The following is a 26487-nucleotide window of genomic DNA, read 5'->3' on the forward strand; positions in this document are numbered from 1 at the left end:
ACCTATATAGTAGTTTATGTTTTTGTCAAGATTTAAATAGCCCATTATCAATAAATGGGTAGTTAGCTGTATTTTGTTCAGTTTTTCCTGAAAGTGCATTGCAAATAAAATGCTGCGACTTCTCGTCCAAATCTGATAACATTTTAACAGATTCAATTTGCTGGGTGTCAATTGTGGCATCTCCCTTGAGTAGACAATCCCACCAACTCTCTTCCGCCTTATCTACTGATATGACAATAACACATTTGTCCTGTATGAACCAATTAAATTCATTGTCGTTTACAATATTACGACACCAAGTACCCTCAATTTTGAATTTTGGCGTTTTTACTAGCAATTTGGTTGGGCTTATTTTCACTGTTACATCATTTTTTGATACCAATTGTTTACAATCTATCTCAATTATAACGTCACTGATTGTTTGTGACCAGCAATAGTTATCGGTTATGCCGCCGTTGTGAGTATTAGTGTATTTTTTTGACACGCTGGTAGGAATTTGTGAATTAATAGTAAAACTAGCTGATTGAGATTTTGTATCGTTAGTTGTTTTATCTATCTTATTGAATTCTCTTGCACGCTCCTTTTTAACCGTGTCTAATTTAGCAGTGACATATTTATCACTTTCGTTGATAATAATGTTAGAAAGAGTTGTGTACTTATCCCTAAGCCTATTACATTTAAGCAAATAAGGCTGATTTTCCGACATGTATTTAAATGTATACTTATCAAACATTTTGGAGACCAATTTTCTAACATGACCGGGGGGAAACCCTTTACTGTTGATCTCTTTTATCGAAGCCATAAATGTAGAATCATAATCATTAGGTTCAATCATCGTGTGGTACACATCGGTATATCTTTGAAGAAATCCAAAAAAACGATCAAATATATGCTCTACATCAGAGCAGCCGTAAATGGCCATCTGGAATAATTTATCGCACTCCATGCCAAATTACTTGTCAGATTTCAGTTATAGTGTCATAAGATCCTTAGCTGATTCGATTGAATTGTCTACGCAACTGATTACTCTCTTGTTATATTCTAATATATCCGTATTATATAGTACCGCCGCCTCGTTATTCGCAGGGCTCCTAGTGTTTGGATCAGTTAACAATGACTAATTCACACAACAGTTACTTGAATAGAAATTAAAATTCCTGATATGTTAAAAACAGGGCTCCATTCGTTTTGCAAAATATCTAGGCAAATAGAGCCGTCTAAATAAACTGTGTAAACGTGGACCTACTATTTGGGTGGAATATACTCGTAATGAATTTGATTTTTGGAGGTTTGTTAGGATATTCTTCATCAAAAATCATTTCTAGTCTAAATATTCCTGAATAAAATGAATTAAACCTCCATCCCACGGAGAATCCTGAGGACCGATTATAATTGCCTCCCACTTGAAAATATCGTCACCAATTGGAGAAGCACTAATGCCGTTAGGTGGGTCTTTTCGAATTGATTTAAAGTCACGAATTAAGCGCCTTGTCTAAATTACATTTTTCACACCGCTGAGAAGCCATCCATACCCCCCAGTATACATGTATACCACTATATCATGGCCTCACAGAACTGTGAGGACCATCCTCATACTAATAACACCCAGACATCTGAAGCAAACGATATATCTAATGAAAAGATAGATACTAATCCCGAATTTGTAAAGGAGTTTGAAGCTCTAGAACGCATAAAAGAGAGGGAAGCCAGATCTAGGGCTGTGACACTTGAAATCCTTGGCGATCTTCCTAATGCAGATGCAAAACCACCAAATAACGTCCTCTTTGTCTGTAAATTGAACTCTGTCACTGAGGCTGAAGATTTGAAAATAATCTTTAGCAGGTAATATGATCATTTATTCAGATTCGGCACCATTCTCTCGTGCAACGTAGTAAAAGATTATAAAACCGGTGAATCACTACAATACGCATTCATAGAATTTGAGAAGGAAGAATCCTGCACTGATGCTTACTTTAAAATGGAAAATGTTTTAATTGATGACCGGAGAATTCACGTGGACTTTTGCCAATCCATACCCACACTGTGGAAGAAATACAAGGCTGGTAACATTACCAAGGGGGATTACAAAGAGTTGACTCACAGCACAATTGGCGGTGAACGCGTTATCGGAAAATCCTCGCATTCCCTGAGCTACCCTGAAGAACGAGAACACTCCCCTGGTCTCCACAATAAAGGAGGCGAGGGTGAGGACAGGGATAGGTATAGGGACAGGGATAGGGACAGGGACAGGGATAGGGACAGGGACAGGGATAGGGACAGGGACAGGGACAGGGATAGGTATAGGGACAGGGATAGGGACAGGGACAGGGATAGGTATAGGGATAGGGACAGGGATAGGGACAGGTATAGGTATAGGGACTACCGCAGTAAAATACATACGCATAAAATCTCTTAATTATCGCAGCCTTTTACCTGTCAATAAAAAAATGTCTACATACGTGATTTACATAATACCGAACATTCTAGTTTTGTGCCTAGGTGTCAGTTTGAAACAATTTTAGAGGGAACCAGTCTGTGCAATAAATTTGTATATAATACAGTGTCGGATTGCCCCATCAGGTCGAGCAAATTCAAATAAAGGCGTCGTTCAATTTTAAGTGGCAATTCCATCTGCACAAGCTGCGTCAACCGAGAGGTTACCTCTGCAATGAATCCAACGAGTCTTTTCAGTTGAGAAGGAACTATTTGCTCAGAAATTGAAGGAGAGTCAAGGAGTGAATAATCAAATTTTTTGTACTCACGCTGCTTTTTATCCACAATAGAAACATCTGGTTCTGTATACGCCAAGTCATTGAAGGGATGTTGAGGCGCCTGGATCAGCTTCTTGTTCGGAGATTCACAACGTAAACCACGGAAACAGAAATACTCTTCCTTTGGTTCAGGGTCGTTAAGAACCATGGAAATTTCATCATTCACTACCCGCCCGTCGTATAGCACTGAATAAGTAACCCATCTAAGCAATTCCCTAGGAAATTGCCCAAGACTTTTGCTCGTATCCATAACAGACAGTGTCTAAATAACACCTAACTTACCACATCTAATTTTTCAATCGATCTTCCACACTCAATAACATCTGCCGCGCGAGAAATTAACAATTTCACTATTTTCTCAGTATTTGAAAAATTTGCAGCACAAAGCGCTTCTAATACCTCCAATATGTCATTCATGTCCAGCGTATGCTTGTGCATTTCCAAAAGCTCATAAAAGGATTGCCAGACCTGTATTATAAAGCCAAAATAATTATCTAAACCATTATAACAATCTAATAACCTACAGCTCATGTAACTTAAAGTACCTTGTGATCTGTGTATCCACATAACGATGAATACTTTAATAGTCTGGCAGTGACAAAAAATGGATAACCCAAATATTCAGCGTTTAAACCAACGTGAGAAATCAACGAATAATCAGCTGAATCGCGCAAAAATTCCTCTGTAACCAAATTCACGTGCCGTTTAGACATGTATTTTCTGAAAAATACGAGGTGTTCGAAGGCTTGAAAAAGCTGATCATATGAGGGATTAAAAATGGATCTAAAGTTGTCAAGTAGGTTAAATATCAGTAAACCGTCAATTCCCAGCTCATCTCTTCTTTCCCTAAGGATACCAATAAGATCTAAAATTTCACTGGGAGATAGTTGATATTTCTTCTCCAGAATTATGCCCTTGAATTTCGATATTATTTCACCCATACTACCCTTGTCTCTTAGAACTTTAAATGCCAACAAAGCGTTCCTAGCGCTAATTCCATCATACTCTATCTGTTTCATGGATTTGCAAATCAATTCATCAAAATCCTTAGTAGTTTCTATTAGTGCCAGTGACAGGGTAAAAAACTGAGAATATTCAGTATCAGATTTTATTGCCGTAAAAAATTTTGTAATTTCATCGGAAAATAGCATCGATAACTTTTTGACAAATCCAACATAGGAAACGCGATACTCATAGCACATTTGTAACAGAGGTAAAAACTGCTTTAAATTTTCATAATGATTACAACAATCGTTTGAAATTTTGCCAATAGGTAAATTTTGTATTACATATTCAGATAATCTAGACTCTACAATATCCAAGAGCATGATCAACCACTTTTTTTTGACATTTGTAGTTAGTGTGAGTCTGTTGAACACAGGTACAGCAATTTTTGAAATCTGAGAAATCGTACTGGTACGGGCCAAATGGAGTAGCAAAAAAGCTGCAAATTCATATATAAAATCCCCCCCTTTAACCTGCCAAGCTGAAAGTATGTTCAGCAATTTGCCTAAGTAATCGGCATTTAGCTCCAGCAATTTCTCGCCAGAACCATCTTTTTGAATATCATCAAGGGATATATTGTTAGAAATTCTAGTATATTCAAGAGCTAGAGCCTTAGTCAGAATGTCAAGTATTGTGGCAAATCTTTGATCTCTGAAAATGTCCCCGGCATATGAATAACCCATACATTTTCTACTGGCCCCAAGAGCCTCAGTTGCCAATTGGAGAGATTGTCTGTATTTGAGGATTTCTGGATTAAAATCGGGTACCATTGCCACACGGTCAACAAACTTCTGTAAAGACTCAGAAGCATTGGTGACACTGGGTAAATCCATCCCTTCCGCTTCACCCAGCTCATCAGAGTGGCAAATTTTCCCACGTTTTACACCGCTATATTCTTCATCCAGCTTGTTGTCGTAAAATGAAGATGATAAAACCCAAGGTAAATCCTCCCGTCTGTTTTGCTTTAGATCAGCATCCAATTCGGTCGATTTTCTGGGGAATCTGAGTTTAAATTTTTTCATAGGCCCTTTGTTGTGAGGCGGATAAATTAAGGCAAATAACCTATCAAATGGCATTTCATCTGGATCCCATGGCACTTGTTCGCTCTTAAAGGGGTTTTTTTTTGCAGTTTCCTCATCTGTTTCGCCGTAATATTGCAAAACGTCCTCTATATATACACTAGACCTCAATGTTTCCACATGGTTGTTTATTTCATCGTTAATGAGGAATGATGCCCTGTATTCGTTGAAGAAGTGTTGGTCAAAGCTCTTGGCAGTTTTACCTGTAAAAATAGTGGAATTGTGTTTTAAATGTATTAACTCATCCCAAGGGTTATAAGGGTTTATCCAACTGAGATCTTCATCAATATCTTGAGTTTCGCTAGCAAGTTTATTTGCCTTTATTATTACATCATTCAAACTTTTGGAATGACTAACCAGTACTTTTTCCGTATTTGTGCCTGGTAATATTGTATAATTGTCTAGTGACTTTTCAAATCGAATTGATCTCAACTTTTGCACTTGATCTTTTAATCCTTGGGTATCTTCGTAATACTGATTGGCAGAGAGTTTATCTGCCAAAGATCTATCCTGATGTATGTAATATCCATAGCCCACACTAGGTCGCGTCTTATCTACTGGAGATCTGGCTTCAATGTTGGTTTTGCCCCAACTTTTGATAACGGAATCTCGTGTGTACATATCGTATACGGTACCACCAAATGGGAACCTAAATCCTTTACTATCTTGCTCAGCAACCATATCACTACATTTCTTATACAAATTTTCATTGCTACTTTCACTGAGCTTTGGTGCGATTTCGGGTGCGTCCAACAATTTGTATAGTATATCAGAATAGTCTTTGGGCTTACATGCCTCTGTCAAATCAATCGCTTCTGCATAATCAACTATTTGAGAGGGCTTTAATTCTGTGATATTAGATTCAGCTTTGAGCGTTTTAATGTTACGATCAATGTACTTGCTCAGAGGTAATTCCATATCATTATATATTCTTTCGTAGTCAATCTGTCCGGCCTCTTTATCAGATAAGTCATTAGGCTCAGATGATTTTGTCGAACTTCTATAGTACCGTACGGGAGTATTTTGTCCTACAAATTCCGTGGAAATATCATCAAGAATGTCATCCACATCGTTTCTTTTATCACCATGACTTTTAGACACACTGGCATTGCTACTATCCGTATCAGAGTGTGAACTTGAGCCTGATGATTCCATCCATCGAGAGAGACACTCAAAAGTGGAATGATTTAGACGAACACCTATATTGTTGATAATATAGCAGTGTCTAAATTTCAAAGGAAACGTAATGTTAGCATAGTTGCTAACTAAGAGTGCTAGTGCAGTGAACGAGGGGAGGTACATCACTGAAAAAGAAATTTTCATCGGGAACTCATAGCTGGTAGAGATAATGAGAAAAATGCAATAAAAAACCCATCGAGCAATCAACTGACCTAGACGGAATGAGCGAACCTCCCATTTGTCCAGACAAATGTTAACGTTACAATATATTTAAAATATAATTATTAAATCATTGTTAGATTGAATGGTAAAGTGATCAATGAAACTTTTAAAACTTTTAAGCTAGATACTTTACATAATTAAGGAAGGAATCACAATATTAAGTGCTTTGTGTGGCGACGTGTGTATCCTTGTAAAAATTAAAAAATTTTGATAATCCAATATTAAGTTATGAACAACTTGGTATAACTATCAAAGGGATGTTTATGCCCTGTCTTGGGACATGTTACAATCCCCTCTTCGGTATAACATTTTAGGGCATTATATGAATAAACGATACCGTCTGGGCTGGCCATAGGCGGATTTAAGTCATCCATAACCTGACCAGTAATTGGACAAACCAATACGCTTTGTAATCGGTGCAGTGTAGGCACTTGTTCTACGTAAACCGACCAATCGGGGCAGCAAGAAGGGCAAGATATGGCACGACAGTCCCGACACGCCTTGGATTTCATTGCACTAAATCCAGCATGTAAAATATAGTGTACTAGAGGATATTCACTATACCCTTGAGCTTGTGCAACAGCAGATTCATATAACTTCAGTATGCTGTCCAATTTATCCTTTGTGTCATTAACATTTATCCCCTTGAGGCATGAGGTAATAGCCTTTCTAATTTCCGGACTATCCGTCTTGCCACCGCCCTGTTCAATCAATTTTACCACCAATTCCATATCATCATTTGCAGCAGCGTTAATAATCCTTTGTGCAAGCACTTGATCCTCTAGCGGTATATATAACTTGTTTAACTTATATCGGTAATTATTAATCCATTTTAACACTCCCTCTAAATTACCAGATTTTATCTGATCGCTCACATGCTTGACTTCAGTAAAAAGTTCTAAGTCAGCCAAGTTATTCAAATTCTCCTTAGCCGCCAATTGTTTTGCTGTGTTAATGTAGCCGCGACGATTAAGAAACTCCATTAGTGTCCAAGAGACGCGTTTATGAACATAATCATTTGTAATATTGAAATTAGGATTTTGTTGTACATTTTGAAGATTTGGTTCGGCAGAAAGCATGTCAATACGCTCCACTATAGTATCAAAGTAATTTTCCTGCTCTGTGTTTGACTGTTTAACCAACTGGTCAAGTGTTTGTAGTCTGTCAATTGCCTTTTTTAACTTTAATCGTATCGTATGAGGATCACTAATATTTATGAGTTTCTTAGTAATGAACTGGGTGATCAATTTCATCTCATGATCAACATTGCGGTATGTTTCACGCATATTGTCATTTATCTGCTCAAATATCGTGGACAGTAGCCATCGATCCAACGTAGCCACTGTATTTGAACTCATTGATAGTATTTAAGTTTACATATGTGACATCCCAATACCTGTTATATATAATACCACACATGCTATGCTATTCAGTACCACGACGATGTCTATACCCTAGGGCAATGTAGTTAAATTTTAACAGCAATAGAGATTATATTTAAAATATTTTCTATTCAATATTTAAAAATATATTTGGAAACATTAGATAACGTTTTGATTATTCGCGAAATAGTATCATTTTCTAAACATGACAGATTGTGAATTAAACATTGCTACAATTATAGGTCCATATTCGGAATCTGTGCTAGGGGAGATAAAAACCAACATAACTCATGAAAATGATGATTTTGGGATATATTTTGCAATATCAAATAAGTACTACTATGCCAAAATTCACTTTTACATAGTTAATTCATATAGTATGTCTGATATACCATCTAACGCTCAGGCAATAATTATCACTTCCAAAGAAGATGATGCTAAAAAGATAATTTCAAATTTTAAGTCAATTTCCAACCCTATGAAATTCCTGTGGATTATTGATCCTCCTACCAATTCCGAAGCTGTCGACGAGCTAGAGGATCTATGCTTCGAGTGTGGATTTGAGCTAATATTGTCCAAAAAAAACTCCACACATAACACTCAGGACAAACGTTTAGATTGTGCTAATATTACAAATAACAAAATTAACACTTTTCAAGTGCCTCTACTGTTTAATGGCACTATTGACAACCCATCTCTCAAGCTTTTTAGATCATTAGAATGTCACAAATGGACCAACTCCATTAAACAGGCTAAGGATGATATATCTCTTGATCGTGCCATAGAGGTCGTCAAAGAAGCTAGGGAATGGAACTTAAAGTCTAATGATATCAGTGAAAGGGTAGCAAGGGCAACCAGTGCCATTATGGAGATTAAATCACTACTATAACGATGCATGATTGTCTGTCATTGAACATGATTATTGACTATTTAAAAGTAGTGAATTTATAAAATTATTAGCAATTTGCCGTATCACTTGGCTACCCTAATTAATCGTAATTACAACTCTTACAATATTTGACTGTGCTGTATTGTTAATGAGATTTTGTTGTTACGTCCATATCATCCAAAAGATAATTAAAAATGTTATGTTATGTAAACTGCGGTGATCATACGCATGTACTGGCGTTATTATGATTTTTCTTAGACTTCTGGTAGAGTTTGACTAAGATACAAACAAACATTCCAAAGGTGCCGAAAACCGCCCACAAAAAAATAACATAGATAATAGCAGTAAAGTCCCCTACGATATCAGCAACATAGCCAGGTAGTATTGATCCTGCCATATAACCAAAAATATTGTACATTGCAGCACTAACACTTGAGGCTAAGGCTCGTAACCTGGGTTCGACCGAATTGATGGACAATACCATTGCTGGAGGAACTATACATCCGCCAAAAAATAGCACAATCCAAATATTGGTAACCAATACATAAAAGTTGCGCTTGAAGAATGTCACAATAATACCACAGCCCAGACATAAAAGTGACCAAAAGAACGAAATGTATAATATACGCATAACCGAATTTTCATCATACCCAGCAACACAATCCACAATTGCCGAACCAAAAAGTACGCCAAATGTAGGGGAAGTAACAGCTGTAACAGAAAAGACAACATACACCAGAACCTCGCTAACTTCGCACATGCGGATTAGATATGAGGTAATCCAGTATTGTATACCAGTGAGTTCGAAGTATAGAGCGCATAAGGTGATTACAATTGGGACATACATGCCATTTCTGGATGAATTTTGTATGAATATATTTACAAATCATGATCATACACATGCAAACCCAAACTAATTTGTTAATATGTATACTAACGATTAATATATATAATAAAACAATAAATAGTTTAGGATAAAATAAAATTTGTAAATTTAAAAAATAGTGAAATCATATATCAGTAATAACTCGTATACAAATTAATAAATATTATTAAGTATATAAATTTTTGATGACAATATTTATAAATTTATATAAATACTATGTGATTTCATTGTATATTAATGAGAAAATTAATCTTATAATAAAAAAAATTTGAAATGCATCAAATGTGTAGTGATAATAATAAGTTGTTAATTATATAATAGATGAATAATTGAAAAAAAACTTTTTATTATTGAAGTTAAAAAACGCATTAAAATGTATAATAAAATACATACTTGAAAAGCGCAAAAAAATCATTACACGTGCATGAAGACTCAAGTATGGCTTTAGGTTTATCAACAATTCCATCAGTTGAACTATTCAAATATTTTGATTGATTCTGGATACCAAGGTGCATTTTATACTGAGAAATACTTAGTATGGATGGACTGTGAAACTTTTCATAAATCTGACCATCTGATAATCGTCTGCGATGTGGATTTTCACAAGTTCCAGACCCAATATTAGGCATGGAAACTCTAGTGATCGTTCCATTGTGTGATAATTCGGAATTGGACATTATTGTACTCAACTTACTGTCACCAAATTCCAAATGGAGGGGTAAATTAACCTTGTTGCCTGGAAGTATTACATACAAAACAAACTGAATAAAAAGGCCTACAGCCTGGATGCAAAGTGAATATCTCCAGCCCCAAGAGCTGAAAGATCCGAGCATTGCAGTTATTCCATAACCAAACACAGTGCCGATAATGATAGAGCCCTGTAAAATACCCATCCAAAGAGTGCGATATTTTAGTGGGGAGTAAGTGTCAACCCATACTGGGGCGTAGATTACAAAAATTGCTTGGGTAATCCCAATGGTAAACCGACCAATGTAGAATAATGATTTGTGAAAGGCGACTGCTAAGATGACAATTGCTACTAAGTTAGTGCTCAAACCTAGAGAGCATAGGTACTGTGCTTTAAATCGTAATAACAGTTTCCCAGAAAATGTAGTAATAACTATTAATCCAAAAAATGGCAATGCACCAAGAATACCCAATTCTGTCTCTGAAAAATTGTAAGGTTCTTTAACAAAATTAATCATAACGGCCATGGAGCCCACGTCATAATTAACGAAAATCTCCAAAAGAATGATCAATATAAACACATATAGATCGCCAATTATACCATATTGGTTCCCCCGTTGTATATTCAAATCTATTTCAGTCTGTAAGGCATCATTAGTGTATTTATTGGTGTCATCATCTGATTTGATGGAAGCACTGGCTTCTTGTGATGTGCAAAAGTGCTTATCAGACATATTTACAATAAAATTGTTGTAAATTTGAAATTTTATATTTATATGAGTCTTTCAAGTGTGAATGTCTAAATAAATGTGATTAATGTGCGGTTGGAATGCAAAAGTGATGCAAAAATGAGTGTGTGACGAAAACCTGCAATTATGACCATTTTGAAGTAATATAAATTAGGATCATTAAAATTGAAGTTTGTTGGGTAATTACATTGTGTAAAAACGTTGCAATAACGAACAATTAACAAACACCCAAAAACTAAAACTGTCTATTAGTGGGGTACTGCATTCACTCTATCTTAATATATCAATAAATTAGCCATTTACAATTTCATTTGTTATCCATTTACAAGACCACTTTTGTGCATCTAATTCATATAAGCACGTCAATTATTTATTAGTTATATACAGAGCTGGTGCAATTGTATCCGCCTCTCAACATAGATTGCCCACACATCTACCAGAGTGCATTAGTCCTGTGCTAAAGCATTTTGACACGCAAGTAACTTATTTTGTCTTGATATTAAATTATAAATATTAAGGTTCACGCATGATTTGTTACGTCAATGTGTATATACCAATGTGGTGTTTAATGGATAAATATCTATTTGAGATTAGTGTTGACATTTTAATTATATATTAACGCTGCTAGTTCATTTTGGAAGTGTTTCATATTTAAATTTGAGATGTTAGTTAATTTATTAATGATGAGTATATCTCAGCTCATGTGTAGGTTGTTTGGTATTTGTATCACGTCAGGTGTGACAGCATCACTCCTTTAAAGATTAATTTTCTTACACAAAATTGTATATTGATTATTGATAAAATAACTCTAAATGCATAAACCATATTTAAGTCATATAATGAAATGACTGTATATTATATGTTTAATCGTTATTATTAAGTGCAATAAATTAATTTCGAAAGTATTTGTTTGACAGTGATAATTACACACATAAAAGTGTATTTAAAAATCAATTGAGACGATATTTGGAGTATATGCAACGATCATATGATTGCTTGATGTTTAATAAATAAATGCAGATCTATTCGTACAGGCGTATTGCATGCAATAATCCAAACAATTTTAGCTAATATATTAATGCATTTACTGTATAGAATACGCTAAATAATAGATTGTACTAAAGTATTGAAAGATAAATACAGTAGATATCAAATTAAACTTGTTATGAACTGAAACGGTGGGGCCAGTAGCTTAATTGTAGAAGGATGAGTGGACCAAATCCAGTTAACGAATTACGCAATATGGTGAAGGCAAATCGTGGCCCGGCCAAAATATATATATCATTCTTTGCTATTATATTTTTCCTCTACATCCTTTGCTCAGATGGAGATTTCTCATTTCTCCTAACACTTTCGTCACTTATTGGTTCTCTCAGTTTTCTTATGGTCTCATTTTGTGTGTTTTCTGCCAAATCTGTATCTGGAATCTCCCTGAACATGATCTTATGCTACGTTTTTATCTTCCTTTTCCGTCTTTTTTCAATCATTCCATATCAAGGGTACGTTGTTTCTAATTTAGTTATTTACCTTATGACAGATCTGGGGATTGGCTTTACCAACTTTCAGAAATTTCATGCTTTGTCATGAGTATCTATATTGGCTATTCATGTATTGTGAGCTATAGATCAACATATGAAGAGGATGATGATACGCTGAAATGTCAATACATACTTATTCCATCATTTATTCTAGCCTGCATTTTACATTCATCTCTAAATAATGCATTTTTATCAGATATATCGTGGGCTTTTGCACTTTATGCTGAGGCTTTATGTGTTTTACCTCAGCTGATAATGTTTCAAAACGGGGTAAGTACACTAATTGATACAGAAAGGGAAAGTTACTCCATTTCAGGCGCATTTCTTAGCAGCTCAAGCCTTATCTCGCACATTTTCATTCATTTTCTGGATTTCTACATACAAAGAACTAAATACCAAAGGGAATTTGCTTAAGCCATTCGTCGGCTGGTGGGTCGTGCTAATGGAATTCTTGCAAATTGCCATCATGGGTGATTTTGTATACAGTTATATTAAGTGTTTGGAGAAGGGGGTACCCGTGCAATTTATGTTATCGGAGAATGTATAACTACATAACATTTAAATTAAATGTGAACGAAGCCCATATGTAATTAAAAGCATTAATGCTTCAATGAAGATTACTTTTAAATTCCACTGAAAAATACCTTGGAATTGTATAATCACAAAATTTAATAATTCTACTGTATAATAAACATTATAGTATGAACAGTATTTAACTAAGTAATAGTTATATCCGCGTGTAATTGCTAGCAATGTGTGTGATAGCTAACCTAATAATTGACAAAATAGTTGTTCATTATATGAAATTTTTTGCAGATATTTGTGTGTTTGTACAAAAGCACCAAAACTATACTATTATTAAATATGTTATGTATCAGAATAAAATCGCCACACATTCATCATATACGTATACATTAGCTTGGTTTTATGGAAACCCTAGGGGTTTTATCATCAATAACTCTATTAAAATCTATCGCTTATATTTTGTATGAATATTTACTCGAATTTTCTTCTAGTTACACAACTGTCTATCAACACAAATTAAATGGATTCCATTTCACAAATTATGTGAATCCACTCAGAAACATGTATCCACTATTCCATAGTGGTCGCACATACATTGAATTACTAAGAGAATCGCATTTTATAAACTCTATATCACTTAAAAACACAAATTATGTTTTGGATTCCATACAATTGCATCCATTGGTGTTGAAACCCCTAAATTTTTACTTATTCGGCACACCATTTTCATATACTGTTAAATATTTCATCATTATCGCACTAATTGACCTAATTACGGCAATTTCATTTAAATATTTAATGCATAACGCTCAATATTTGGACAATAGTTGGCAATTTGACATTGAATACCCCGATAAATTCGCCATTTACTACCTACTAAATCCAATTAGTGTATGGAAAACCTTATTTAGATAATTTCAAACTTCTGTTTAAGCATGGATAATTTAAACTATATGCTTATAGTCCTCGCTTTACTTGTTATAACGCATGATACCACTGTTTATGAATTCAAGGCACTTAAACAAAAATTAGGCGATGGAAATAAATTTATCATCGATATTGGGATTGATATTTGTCACAATTGTATTTTTTTCACGTTACTAGGGTTTATTTATCAAATAAACTCTATAAATCATATTTGTACCGTATTTGCACTAGGATTCATAATGTACAGGTATAGAATTGACACTATTGTATATGATGTGGCTAAGTCAAGACGAAATTATATACGTATAACATACGGTATTACGTGTATCCTATCATTTTTTGCACATCATTATACAATTAAAACTCTCAGCAATATGCTAGGAGGTATTGTAAGTCATGAAATTAAATAGAAATTTTTCAAAAATATATCACTTGGCCACTTCAATTCGGCATATCTACCCAACTTATCCATCTACTGGTATATATTTCTAGTGATTCCCACTATGTATGTCGAAGCTGCGAAATTATTATTGGACGTAAGTATAAAGTCGTTACCTAGTACCATGTGCTGCTATATCTGTTCCCTTTAGCCATGAAATTTGGCGATACACCAACGATATTACTAACTTTACTGACTAGTATATCATTTGTTACTAGTGATACATTGTCAGTATCAGACATTTCATTTTGTTTGGTATTAATGATGATGAAATACGACACCATTAAGAAGCAGCAGTTTAGCAAGAAGGTAAGCTCGAAAGTTATTTAGATTGTTTTTCTAGTACTAGCACTAACATTATGCGTGATAAATTTGATTACCTGCGTTGGTCGTACCACTAGCAATCCAAATTACTACTTTATGACCCAAATGCTTTCTGTATTCATTTTCATAATCATTTTAAATGATTACATTAACGTGGTAAAATAATGTATTATACTACTACTAATAATAATAATATAATTATACAAGAAGAATAGATATATCGCTAAACAATATATGCTAGCATGCCTATTTAGTGTAGTATGTGGTGGTGCTCTTTTGATGGATAGACTGGTGGGGGCTGTTGAAAGGATCCTTTCTTGCTGGTACAGGATAACTCATTTAGGACTGCTTTAAATTTGGCTCTGGAATCAGGTTGGGGTGGTAAGGATAGTCAATTAAAGCGTAGTCAATTGAAAACGCTATTAATTGACTATTTATGTGCCCGTAGGTCACGAATTACTTAGATAAAACTGTATATGCTGACGAAATACAAGAAATATTGTTCAATTTTATGAATGACTCATTCTATACGAATCTGGAAGATAACAGTGATGTATTCATTAATGATTTATTCAGAAGGAAATAGCAGACATTTTAACTACACTCCATGGCCAACTGCAAAATGGCGATTTAACACTTTTAAACGCCTTAGAAACACAAATTAACCCTTGCAAAATTGATATATGTCAACCTAACCAATCAGATTCTTCATCATGTGATGAAGAATCTCAATCTGATTATGAACCATAAAAAATGGTGAAGCACAAAATGTAGCTATTGAAAAATATCTAAATAATAGTTAAAAAGGAATTAAGTTGAAGATCATGGGTTGAATCATGTAATATAAACTTTTTTGTAATTTTATTCTGACTGAATTCAGTGTAATATATTGTTACATTTTTTCCAAAGTAATAATGACAGGTTAAATTTGTTTTAAAAAATTAATATCTGTGTTACATGCAACATGTATTCTTTCAAAATGTGTTTGTTATTAATAAATAATTCTTATCGATTTTAAAAAAATAACTAAAAATATAATCATTTTACAAACAAATCAATTACACTAAATCGCAAGCTTATCCCTCATAATCGCGTGTTTTTTGGAAGCAAGCATATTCCGTTTCTTGATTCTCTTTCTCATGATGGCATCCCTTGCCTCATTTGATTTAATAGCTCCCATGGCAACTTTGGCCCTGTGAAGTTTGGCCTTTTCAGCCCTTCTCTCCTGCCTCGCCTTTCTAATAGTCATTAATTTAGTAAACAGCACTGCGCTCTTACTATGTTCAGGGGATGTGATAATAGGTAGAGACTCAATTTGAGTATCAGAGGCTATTTTCTTAGGTCTGGATTGGAAAGGTAGGTTTTTGACCAAATTCGTTGGTATTTTGATGGTAGATGGATTCTTTACAGGGTGTGTCAGAGCTGACTTCAATGGGTATGGATTACCAATAGAAGCTGCAACTCCAAACTCACCCTTAAGTTCAACAATTGATCTTATTCGTGATCCACCTTCATCAAGTATTGGATTGTATACAGATTTGGGCGTGACAGGCACGTAGGATTTCATTATCACTAGGTCACTAGGAATGATTTTATCTTCAAAAGATGCCCTAACAATACCATCAGGTCTATCAGCTTTTTTTATTACTCCTCTAATGCCAGAAACAGTTTGAATTCTTGCTCCGATGCACCGCGATGCTTCTAAACTACTGTTAAACATCCCTTTTATGAATGCAGTATTTTTGTATATTTTGTGCGGTTCTCCTATAAGTTTCAATTTTTTAACTACTTTTACATCTGAAGCTTCTCCTAGTACCACCCCTGTAAGGGATATGCGATAAGACTTTATTTTATTCCAATTCTTTATACCAACAACGCCTGTGTTTGGTGGAGCCAGTGGTCCATATACCACTGCAAGACAGTGTAAGTGCTCAGGAGTATATTTAAGCATTTTAACTCTTACTTTATTGCGATCTTCCATGCAATAAAGAGGTAGCGATTGAAATCGTCTCCAACCAATGGAGAAAAGGATTGGATCTTCATTTTTCAGGATTTTAGGAGCCCATCTATGTCTTTTCACGCGAATCAATGTATGCCCAAAATTGGATTCGCCATGCAATAAACCTCCAATTACCACAACAGATGATTTATCTTTAACCTTATCTAGCCAAGACTTTGGTACATTTGATACTCCTATTTTTACATACTTCCCAATGAAACTTGAAGATAGATGTTTTTGTACGGATTCTATCCCTTTGAAATCAAAAGTCTCCATATATTCACGTTGCCGTAATTGTTCTTGGAGTCGTTGCTTTTTGGTGATAAAATGTGGGTCACTTTCATCATAAATCATCATATCATCATTTGTATGATCATTTTCATTTTCACTGGTAGAGTTATATTCATAATGATCGTCATTTTCTGCATCTGAATCGCCATTGGTTTTATCAGTGCCTTTTTTGAATAATGACTGTACCATTTCACTATTTATTAGTTCATCAAAGTTAGTGTCCTTTAGTACAATATCAAAAATCCTTTGATCATTCAAATTTGGATCAAATAGATCTTCTTCCTTGGATATATCAGAAAGGTGGTTACCAAGTAAGCTACCAGCACTTAGGTTTACCGGCTTGTAAATCAATTTCATCAACTCGTTACACTGAAAATCAATGTCATTATCTTGTGTCCTTAATAAAAACGGGTCAACTGTTTTATTGTCATTTGTTCTTTTATCTAGTTCATCAACAACATTTTTTTTAGTTTCAATATTAGTATTATCATTGGTAATTGGATTATCAAAATGATTATATAGATTCATATTATCGCCATTGATAAGATTAACGCTATCAGTAGTGAGCTTGAATTCACTATTAAAATTGTCAAGTGGTCGATCTACTTTTTGTAGCTGACGAACCATACGTACTGCATCGGTAACATTTTGCTCATCATCACTATCAATGCCTTCAGTAAAGTGTGTTTTGACATTTGGCAAAGTAATGTACATATCCTCATCATCAAGCATTACCATGCCTATATCACAACCAGGGGCGTAAATTCCCCTTTGTTTATCTTGCAATGTGCGTTTACCAACTGTAGGTATTGGACAGGGATCGTTGCAATCTTGTATAGAAGTTATTTGAAAATCCCCCGCACCAGGAATGTGAATATGTTGATCCGTGGCAAATCTACCACCATAGACATAACCATAAAAGTAAGTAATATTGTCTAGTAACTCGTGTCTTAGTGACACTGTATACGGATGGGACGTTCTCCAAGACAAGGTAATTGGTTTTTGAACTGAAATAAATCTAGCAAGGTTGCTAATTTCAATCTTGTCATATCTGTTGTTCTTCAGCTTACTTAAGTAGAATAGTTTGGCTCCATCATAAATTTCAGCCCAAAATCTCTTCTTAAAATCATTTTTACACTTTCTGATAGCCTTGTTATCACTTTTGAACATGTCAAGATGGGTAAGCACTCCAATTGCCCTTGGGAAACCATGAATTTGAAGAATGTTAATAAATTCGAAAGTATCCATTTCATAGCCATAACTAGCATCTATCAATATTATCACTAAATCTGCAACCTTAGAGGCATCCAACATGTGTTGCATTTGTGATGGACATTCTATAAACGTCAGCCTTCTGTTTTTAGAAGAAACCAGAGTAATTGGGCCTGAGAGATTAGTAATATTACGACGAGTGTAATGCTTGACCAGCGATTTGATTAGGGTAGATTTGCCGCTCTAGATAATAAGTGACATACCTTGGGTGGTCCTTGGATTACTACGATGAACGGCGGAGGATTATCAGTTTGTTTAACTACTTTTTGTACCTTTAGCCTTTTATCATTTATCTCAGCTGTTCTTTGGACGCGACGTTGGACACTGTTTACACCACCAGAGAATGTGAAGGCTTTGGGATTGTGTCGTTTGACGTCAATTCTCTTATCCTTACCCTTTCCCTTTAATTTAGCCATACTAACTATTATATTAGGTATAAATCAATGGTAAATTTTGGTAATACAAAGCATTAACTGCGAATGAACTGAATTTGACTACATGGCTTGATACGATTGTTGGTATAAATTTAGCCGCACAAAATAATATCCAGACTAAACACTACATACAAGACTGGCTTGTGTTATGTGATAAAAAATGTGAATATTTTTTAACAGCTATCTACCTGCTAAAATTAAAATCTATATAAAGCTTATTCATCTGGCATTTGCAATTGTTTCTATGACTTTTAGCAATTGTTTTTCCAATTTATCAATAATAACACGTTTCGGTTGTTTAAATTCAGGGGGTTCACTGTTTATTTCATTATTTGAAGCATAGTAACTGTCATTCTTTTCTCTGTTGTTGGTACTTTCACTATCACTATCATGTTTATAATCATGATCAGAGTCATCACGTTTATAATCATGATCGGAATCATCATGTTTATAATTATGATTTGAACCATCACGTTTGTAATCATGATCTGAATCATCACGTTTGTAATCATGATCTGAATCATCATGCTTGTAATCACGATCTGAATCATCACGTTTGTAATCATGGTTAGAGTCGTCATGTGAATGATTTGAGTATTTGTGATCTGCACTGCTCAAATTCAACGAAACATTATCCTTAACATCATCAGCTTCATGTTTTCCATCTATTTTGGATTTTTTATTTTTGAATGATTTCGATTTTTTTCTTCCGAATAACCCCCGTCTCTTTTTTTTTGATTTATTACCATTGTTGCTTGGTTTGTTATTGTGTTTATTCTCCTTCTTTTTAAATAATGTTTTGTTTTTCTTTAGGCCCTTTTCCTTGTTAACCTTACGGGACAGGCCCTTGTGTAACCAATTTTTAGGTTTCTTCGATGTTTTATGTGATCTGGCCAAAAAAGACACAGATTCCGTTTCATTGTTTTTAGCTATAATTGCCTTTGAACACACAAAATGAATGTGGAAAAGATGTATAAGAGTTATAGTCGTAAGCAGCGATAATTTCATATTTTAGCTTGCACCTTTACGGCACATTCTACCATTACTTTGCGCATTCTCCCACATGTATATATATGTTATTGCCACAATATCTATATTGGATAATATTTTAGTAAATAATTATATTTGTTATCATTTGGTAAATAGATAAATACATTCAATTAATCGTTATAATACTTACAATATTTAAATCTATCATAATGATTATGAATATCTATTATTAAGTGACCATCATTACATAATCAACGTGATTAATTGGTCAATAACTCATAAATTAAATTAAAATCGATTTACCAATTTAAAAAACTATATGATTGCCTATAATTAGCGATATTAGTGTACAATTCACCACTAGGGAATATTCAGTTTATCAAATAACACCACTAAATAAATTCAGAATGAATGTGACTATCCTTCCGTATGTTCAACAGCAGAATATAACAACATGTTAGCGTATGGTGAATTAGGGCTAAAACCGACCTTTTTGTTGCTCTTCATCCATGCAGACAACTTTTCAAATGTCTCTTCATTATCAACCTGTCTATGTACAGTTTCGATATCATTCTTCATCGGATAAATGTTTGTAAACAATAATTTGTTTGGCCAATTTGAAGGTATTATTTTTCGTTTACCTACTTGTCCACGAAGATTTGGACATAATTGCAACAATTTATCCAGCCCTCCAGCCAATCCATTATGCGAAAATTGGTCCTCCTCCTTTTCCACCTTTTCAAGTTCACTCTCAATCTGTCGTTCAGTAACCATAGTATATGTGGTGTCTAAATTCCATTCAGTTTTGCAGCCAAATGATAATACTAGTGGATCAGTGGGCGGTCGCTTCTTGTCCAAATTGGGATCTTTAGTATATTTGGAAAAGACAGCTACATCCCCCAATGTCTTACAAACTGACATATCACTGTTTGATTGAGAATATAAAACAAGCCTATCTCCCACTGGATGTCCAGCAACATAATCTTTGTTGGGGCAATCAATGTAATGTACGTTGGAAAAGTCATGGGTACATTCAATTTGCATCATTTGCTCCACCTTCTTATGCTTTTTTCTTTTGCCTTTATGAGTTATTGTTTTAGATAGTTGGTTTGAAGGTAAAGAAACTGCTGAGGAATTTGAATCTGCACCGCATGGTAGAGGTTCTGGATCCTCCGGTACTGAGCAATCAGCCTTAGGTGGATCCCATATATTCATCTTACAATACCAATTATCCGGTAACTTTTCCACGTTAACATGACTTGGCAATTGTCTCCACTTTTTACACCCCTCACATTGCACCCAATTAACCAATGACAACGGCAATATCTCCTTTTTTGTCTTCTTTGTCAAATATGACTTATTTCCTCTTCTGCCCCTCAAGTTAAAATTATTGGATGTTGAAGGCTTATATTTGGACTCCGTCTTGATGTAATCATCATGCCTACTGGGTTTTATTGTTCTGCCCGAATAACTATTGTATGTCTCATTTTCATATTTTTCAAAATTATTATACCTATTGCTTGCATTAGTATCCTGGCGCTTTTTATCATACCTTTTGCTATAGCAATTATCGTATACTTTATTGTTGTCTTTAATGCCATAGTTGCAGGATCTGGTATAGGTTTTCCTGCTGTGACCATTGCTTATAATACCCTTAACATGCGTATTATTCATGTCTTTATGTGAAATTTTTTGTTTATCATCAGTACTAGGGTATGTTTTAATCTCCTGGGCAATATTACTGATATCAGTATTGGTGACTTTCGGTAGGTCTGACAATTGCGGAAGTTCAATCTTATCCACCTTCATGAGAAGATCATTGAGATTGTAATAGTTAAATTCCTTGGCATCAATTGGTGGTATCTCAACAATCCCCGTTTTCAGCGGGATGGGAGGTATTTGTAAATTTAGTAAAGATTCTTTACAATATTTGGTAGTCAAGCAGTTTCCACTCTCGGCATCCAAGGGTTTGATTGGTAAACATGTGGATGTTACTGTGGATTCTGGTATGTGCTCCTGCTTAATGCCTGTGTCTAACTTAGCCCTAGGTATGGGCGCTGATGATATAACTGCGTAAGTGCTGGGTATGGTATCCGGATGAAGGTCAGGGAGTTGACATTTAGGATCAATTGGTAGATTATTATCAATTGATAACTTTTCTATGTCATTATATGCCTCCTCCGGTATATCGCAGGAAGAAAATTTTTTATTAGGATTCATGGAGCAAACCCAATCATTAGGCAATTGATCCAGTGGATAATCCGATGGTAATTTTCGCCATTTGGAACATGAATCGCATTGTGCCCAATTTATGGCGGTTTCTGTATCCATAGCATTCATTTATTGACGTATAATTGAATGAGTTACATATGAATGTGTCAATGATGTAATCGGGTGGTTGAATTATATCATTTAGTTAGTAACATGGTACAATAATTTTGATATTTTAGTGATATATAATAATATTTTACATAAAATAGGAGCGCAAACTAGAAGATAAAAATAATGATTATCTTGTTACAACAGTAATAACATGTGCACCCCATGGATCATAGCTGATATCTATGTCTAATAACACAAAGCTAATACATCCAACATCATTTACAACAAAGGCTAAATTTAAAATAAGTTTGATTTTCTCATTATTCGGATGAATTCCTCCTCGTTGATCTCGCCGTCTCCATCCCTATCCGCCTCTTGTATCATCTACTTCAGAAAAAATTTACCTCCTTTAATTCCTCATCTGTTATTTGTTCTCCCAATTCCTTAGCCACGCGTTTCAAATTCTTATTTATGTGTTTTGTTACCTTAAAAGATATTTTCCCTGTGTTATCCGCGTCGAAGAGTTTAAAAGCCTTTTTCATTTCCTCAAGAGGATCGCGATCTAGCTGAGTGACTCGCAACATTACTATTTTAGCTGACATCAGATCGTAGAAATCCTGATATTCAATTGTGCAACTCCCATCTTTATCCACATCTGCCAGCATATTCCTAAGCTGCGTAATCAATGTGATACCTCATCTTTAGGCGGATCAAAACCTAGGGCTTTCATTGCAACCCTTAACTCTCTAGAGTCAATACGACCAGATCCCGTAGTATCGAAGAGCTCAAATGCCTCTTTAATTTCCAATTTCTGATCCTCAGTGAGGTCGCGACGCTTTCTTATAGGTATTGTACGGGGAACCGCTAAGGGACGTCTCATGTTGCGTGTATTTGTTGCGTGTATTTGTTGCGTGTATTTATATAGTTTTTATTTAATTTACAAATTAAATATTGCCTATGAAGGCGATTAATTATAAATTATAAGGTGAGAAATTTCAACATCACATAAGCGTGTGTGGTGCGGTGCTATATATTATTTTATATTCTTGTCGAAAGCTCAGTTTTTCATCTGTTTTCATATTAATTATTCAATACATTATGTAAATGGCTATTTATTTGTAGCATTTAATTTTTAATCTTCGATTATTTAATTGTTTTGTTTATTTATTATATTTCAGTGACATTCAATTACATTGTATTTTGTCTTATTTAGTTATTTTACTATTTTTATTTTATAAAACAATTCTTTTATTTATTAGAAAAAACAATCATGTCATACCAAAATTGTCATAGTGAGATTCTATGTTATTTATTCATTAAATTAAACTGAATAATTAATAATTAGCAATATATATTGTTAAATGGTCGATAAATTATTTTACATTGTGTGAATTGATTTACTTTATTAAGCAATAATTACATATTGTAATTCATTTTGCTGTGTATAGATTAATTATGGAACAATTTGTTTAAATATATGATCAATTCATAATAGATTTATATATGTGACACTATCGTATGTATGTAATAAAAATTTCTTTTACAATCAAACATATGTATTGGTATTTTACATATACGATTGTCATATACAATGATAATCCTAAGCGTCTATCAATGATAGCAATCCTTATAAACTGATATTTTACTTATACATTAATGAGCGTTGAAGGCAAACAAGTGGGTAGTAAATATTCTTTACATATAATTGCTAAATAAAAACTACTTAACTACATTTGATTATTAGTTTTGAAATATTTCTCAATAAGCAAATGCTTAACAATATTATAATCACTTAAAGTAGTAATCTTCATATTAAACTGGTGTCCTGGGACCAAATAGATCTTTTTATTGCAATATATTTCGACATAACGTGAACAATCAGGGTATTCCATGTCATATTCAGCGGCAGTTTCATAAGCACATTTTATCAAATTGGACTTAAATGCTTGCGGGGTCTGTATTAACACAAATAAATCCCGGTCAACATCTCCGTTTTCAATCAGTTTATAATCTAAGTGTTGTTTGATGGAGTCATTGATTTTTATGAAAGGTACAGCAGAACCTTTTTTGCAGGCTGTTGCGATCATTTTGTCCAGGTCAATGGTGTGAATCAGGGGTCTGGCAGAGTCGTGAATTAGTACTATGTCAGAATCCTTATTTAAGTGCTTTAGGCCATTAATCACTGTCAATTTCCTTGACGTACCAGCATCACATATAGTTATCTTTACCACAGTAAAGGGGGGTATCTGTTTATTGTATAGTTTTTCAATATTTTGCCAATCGGGATCTGATTTAACAATGATTCGTTCCTTGTAATAGTAGAAGTGATTGTTATTTTGTGGGAATAATTTGGGGTTTTGTTGTATGGAATCCGCCTTTCTACCATTTAGCAGTGGCAACCTGGTCTGTAGATCATGAAATATGTCTGTAAACTTATTCCTATGAGTTGCCAAAATAATATGCTTAATATTTGGATACTTTAGTAGTTCATAAAAGGAGAATAGATATATTGGCACATTGTTTACACAATTAAATTGTTTTATTCCTGTGCCACCCGAGTCTTGGTACCGCAGTCCTCTTCCTCCACAAGTAAATATTACTGATATTGAAGATTTTTTGGGGTTGAGAAAGAGTGATTCATTTGCTGTGATACACGCGGTAAAATACAAAAATACATAGGTTGAAGAAAGGGGGAAATGGGGGCGCATATACTATGGTGGCGTATGTTTTTTCAATGTATAGTTCACTTGACAAATTAATTCAGGTGTGTGGCTTAATTAATTTTAATAGTAAATTTATAATACCTTTTGTGACCATATATGCATTTACACAAAAGAATCTACCTGCATTTAAATATACTTTTACTACTTTCATAATGATGTTGTTTTTATTGTTGCAATGTGCAACAATTTCATTAGCTAAGAATTCTTGTAGAGGAACGGGCGTGATTGATGTACTTGAAAGACAACGATGTGTGAATTCTAGAAGCTCTAATTTCCTGGAGTCACAACTTTTTAGTATGCCAACACATTATGTACAACTTTATACCAAAACATCATCATTTGAAAATGCAAAAAAGCTTCACCAAATGCTCATAAGGGAAGATCCGGCGTCTATTGAAGAGTTAATTAATTTTCACAATTCGCAATACTTTGGCAAGATCAAAGTTGGGACGCCAGGGAAGGATTTTGTTGTTGTAAGTACTTATTTTATGCAGGTTTTTGACACCGGTTCATCGCAGCTATGGATACCCTCAATCAAATGCAGGTGTGTAATAGTTGATTTAGCGATGGTTGTGAAAATCATGAACGATTTGATCCAAAAAATTCAACAACTTATAAGTCACAAAATGGAGGTAAACATGGACATTTAACGCAGACAACGGGGATAAGGCAATATCATCAATTAAGGTAGGCAATATAATCATTTAGTATGGCTCTGGTGAATGCGGTAAATCATGCATGTTATTTAGTTCTGGAACTAGGTTATGATGAAGTTAGGGTTGGCAATCTGTAAGAAATAAATCATTTAGGGTTGTAAAGAATCAATCCATAGGATTGGCTTTAAAGGGTCGGACGAATTGTTATGTAGAAAGCAAACATCCTTTCGGTGATCTTCCTTTTGATGGATTGGTTGGTCTGGGTCTACCTGAAAGTGAATACCGGCTTAATTTAGTTGGAAGCAATGGTTCATTCGACGATAAAAATTCCCCATTAATGGATTCTATCAAACATCAAGTATCACAAGAATCACATAGAACTTGTTGAAAAATAACATATTTGCTTTTTACATGTCTGAAGATACTAATATGTGAGTAACTAATCACTAAGTAATGGCGCGTTGTCATTTGGTTCAGTAGATCCCAAACACATCAAGCCCGGGCATGTTCCGCTTTGGTTCCCACTCATATCAACAGGTATCACAACTCAGTGAATTAGATTATTGGGAAGTGGCAATTGAAGACATTTTAATTGATGATAAATCATTTGGAGCTTGTGGTGACAATGGCTGCAAAGCAGCGGTAGACACTGGATCTTCACTAGTAAGTAAACGATTTAACTTCAGATAACTACTCCTTCGATACTTGCACTTGAGCTTTATGACCGGATAAAAGCGGCTTCTGATTGCTCAAACTACACTGAACTTCCAAAGATATCAATTATGATGAAAACTGTTGATGGAAAAACTGCAATGCTAGACCTTGACCGTGATGATTACATGTTTAAGGATGAAGAAGTGAGTATGCGGATCAGTTAGAATTCCGAATGCCTTATGGGTATTATACCAATGGATGTACCTATGCCCAGGGGGCCGCTAATCGTGTTGGGAACAAATTTTATTAGGAGATACTTGGCCATTTTTGACCGCGACAAGTTGAGAATCGGATTGGTGGCTGCTAATAGAAAGAAAGTTAAAGTGAAAGCTTGACCTTTTGTTTTTATCGCTACGATTTATCCCACAAACATCATTTTATTTTTATTTTAGATAATTCATATTCATAATTATTGATACAGAGAAAGTGAAAATCCCCCCTATATATATAATAAGGTCTGTGTAGTGTTAGTTACATCTTTTAT

General features: G+C 34.5%; 16 protein-coding genes across 16 annotated transcripts; 6 read left to right on the forward strand and 10 right to left on the reverse strand.

Moving 5' to 3' along the window:
- Positions 1 to 25: 25 nt before the first annotated feature.
- On the reverse strand, positions 26 to 946 carry BMR1_01G02395 (NudC domain-containing protein 3; the record flags this gene model as incomplete). The annotated part of the gene is made up of 1 exon (XM_012792094.1): positions 26 to 946. One exon carries the CDS (start codon positions 944 to 946, stop codon positions 26 to 28), a length of 921 nt encoding a protein of 306 aa, XP_012647548.1.
- Positions 947 to 970: 24 nt separating this feature from the next.
- Positions 971 to 1530, reverse strand: BMR1_01G02400 (Ubiquitin-conjugating enzyme; the record flags this gene model as incomplete). Its single annotated transcript, XM_012792095.1, has 5 exons — positions 971 to 1117; positions 1138 to 1226; positions 1247 to 1336; positions 1357 to 1492; positions 1513 to 1530. 5 exons carry the CDS (start codon positions 1528 to 1530, stop codon positions 971 to 973), a joined length of 480 nt encoding a protein of 159 aa, XP_012647549.1.
- Positions 1562 to 2416, forward strand: BMR1_01G02405 (peptidyl-prolyl cis-trans isomerase-like 4; the record flags this gene model as incomplete). The annotated part of the gene is made up of 2 exons (XM_012792096.1): positions 1562 to 1842; positions 1864 to 2416. 2 exons carry the CDS (start codon positions 1562 to 1564, stop codon positions 2414 to 2416), a joined length of 834 nt encoding a protein of 277 aa, XP_012647550.1.
- Positions 2417 to 2502: 86 nt separating this feature from the next.
- On the reverse strand, positions 2503 to 6157 carry BMR1_01G02415 (hypothetical protein; the record flags this gene model as incomplete). The annotated part of the gene is made up of 4 exons (XM_021482890.1): positions 2503 to 2640; positions 2662 to 3033; positions 3054 to 3239; positions 3317 to 6157. 4 exons carry the CDS (start codon positions 6155 to 6157, stop codon positions 2503 to 2505), a joined length of 3537 nt encoding a protein of 1178 aa, XP_021337480.1.
- A 320-nt stretch (positions 6158 to 6477) lies between these two features.
- On the reverse strand, positions 6478 to 7614 carry BMR1_01G02420 (Macrophage erythroblast attacher; the record flags this gene model as incomplete). Its single annotated transcript, XM_012792098.1, has 1 exon — positions 6478 to 7614. The coding sequence occupies one exon, from the start codon at positions 7612 to 7614 to the stop codon at positions 6478 to 6480; it is 1137 nt and encodes a 378-aa protein (XP_012647552.1).
- A 229-nt stretch (positions 7615 to 7843) lies between these two features.
- BMR1_01G02430 (hypothetical protein) lies at positions 7844 to 8527 on the forward strand (the record flags this gene model as incomplete). Its single annotated transcript, XM_012792099.1, has 1 exon — positions 7844 to 8527. One exon carries the CDS (start codon positions 7844 to 7846, stop codon positions 8525 to 8527), a length of 684 nt encoding a protein of 227 aa, XP_012647553.1.
- BMR1_01G02435 (sugar transporter, putative) lies at positions 8748 to 10834 on the reverse strand (the record flags this gene model as incomplete). Its single annotated transcript, XM_012792100.1, has 2 exons — positions 8748 to 9381; positions 9807 to 10834. 2 exons carry the CDS (start codon positions 10832 to 10834, stop codon positions 8748 to 8750), a joined length of 1662 nt encoding a protein of 553 aa, XP_012647554.1.
- On the forward strand, positions 12056 to 12934 carry BMR1_01G02440 (ER lumen protein retaining receptor; the record flags this gene model as incomplete). The annotated part of the gene is made up of 3 exons (XM_012792101.1): positions 12056 to 12348; positions 12369 to 12657; positions 12680 to 12934. 3 exons carry the CDS (start codon positions 12056 to 12058, stop codon positions 12932 to 12934), a joined length of 837 nt encoding a protein of 278 aa, XP_012647555.1.
- On the forward strand, positions 13315 to 14767 carry BMR1_01G02441 (GPI transamidase subunit PIG-U; the record flags this gene model as incomplete). The annotated part of the gene is made up of 5 exons (XM_021482891.1): positions 13315 to 13803; positions 13824 to 14228; positions 14250 to 14375; positions 14399 to 14587; positions 14609 to 14767. 5 exons carry the CDS (start codon positions 13315 to 13317, stop codon positions 14765 to 14767), a joined length of 1368 nt encoding a protein of 455 aa, XP_021337481.1.
- Positions 14768 to 14836: 69 nt separating this feature from the next.
- On the forward strand, positions 14837 to 15352 carry BMR1_01G02455 (TSR2, pre-rRNA-processing protein TSR2; the record flags this gene model as incomplete). The annotated part of the gene is made up of 4 exons (XM_012792104.1): positions 14837 to 14925; positions 14946 to 15046; positions 15067 to 15155; positions 15179 to 15352. 4 exons carry the CDS (start codon positions 14837 to 14839, stop codon positions 15350 to 15352), a joined length of 453 nt encoding a protein of 150 aa, XP_012647558.1.
- BMR1_01G02460 (BMS1, ribosome biogenesis protein BMS1) lies at positions 15666 to 18580 on the reverse strand (the record flags this gene model as incomplete). Its single annotated transcript, XM_012792105.1, has 2 exons — positions 15666 to 18347; positions 18368 to 18580. 2 exons carry the CDS (start codon positions 18578 to 18580, stop codon positions 15666 to 15668), a joined length of 2895 nt encoding a protein of 964 aa, XP_012647559.1.
- On the reverse strand, positions 18818 to 19606 carry BMR1_01G02465 (hypothetical protein; the record flags this gene model as incomplete). Its single annotated transcript, XM_012792106.1, has 1 exon — positions 18818 to 19606. One exon carries the CDS (start codon positions 19604 to 19606, stop codon positions 18818 to 18820), a length of 789 nt encoding a protein of 262 aa, XP_012647560.1.
- On the reverse strand, positions 20006 to 21928 carry BMR1_01G02470 (CW-type Zinc Finger; the record flags this gene model as incomplete). The annotated part of the gene is made up of 1 exon (XM_012792107.1): positions 20006 to 21928. The coding sequence occupies one exon, from the start codon at positions 21926 to 21928 to the stop codon at positions 20006 to 20008; it is 1923 nt and encodes a 640-aa protein (XP_012647561.1).
- Positions 22208 to 22790, reverse strand: BMR1_01G02475 (EF hand; the record flags this gene model as incomplete). Its single annotated transcript, XM_021482892.1, has 5 exons — positions 22208 to 22294; positions 22315 to 22374; positions 22396 to 22476; positions 22498 to 22584; positions 22605 to 22790. 5 exons carry the CDS (start codon positions 22788 to 22790, stop codon positions 22208 to 22210), a joined length of 501 nt encoding a protein of 166 aa, XP_021337482.1.
- BMR1_01G02480 (2-C-methyl-D-erythritol 4-phosphate cytidylyltransferase) lies at positions 23638 to 24618 on the reverse strand (the record flags this gene model as incomplete). Its single annotated transcript, XM_012792109.1, has 1 exon — positions 23638 to 24618. The coding sequence occupies one exon, from the start codon at positions 24616 to 24618 to the stop codon at positions 23638 to 23640; it is 981 nt and encodes a 326-aa protein (XP_012647563.1).
- Positions 24619 to 24785: 167 nt separating this feature from the next.
- On the forward strand, positions 24786 to 26338 carry BMR1_01G02485 (Cathepsin E-B; the record flags this gene model as incomplete). The annotated part of the gene is made up of 14 exons (XM_021482893.1): positions 24786 to 25106; positions 25128 to 25177; positions 25198 to 25265; positions 25289 to 25320; positions 25342 to 25360; positions 25383 to 25422; positions 25443 to 25480; positions 25502 to 25564; positions 25586 to 25647; positions 25668 to 25720; positions 25741 to 25826; positions 25849 to 25952; positions 25976 to 26146; positions 26168 to 26338. 14 exons carry the CDS (start codon positions 24786 to 24788, stop codon positions 26336 to 26338), a joined length of 1278 nt encoding a protein of 425 aa, XP_021337483.1.

Source organism: Babesia microti, chromosome I, assembly GCF_000691945.2.
Source record: "Babesia microti strain RI chromosome I, complete genome".
Classification (NCBI taxonomy): Eukaryota; Apicomplexa; class Aconoidasida; order Piroplasmida; family Babesiidae; genus Babesia; species Babesia microti.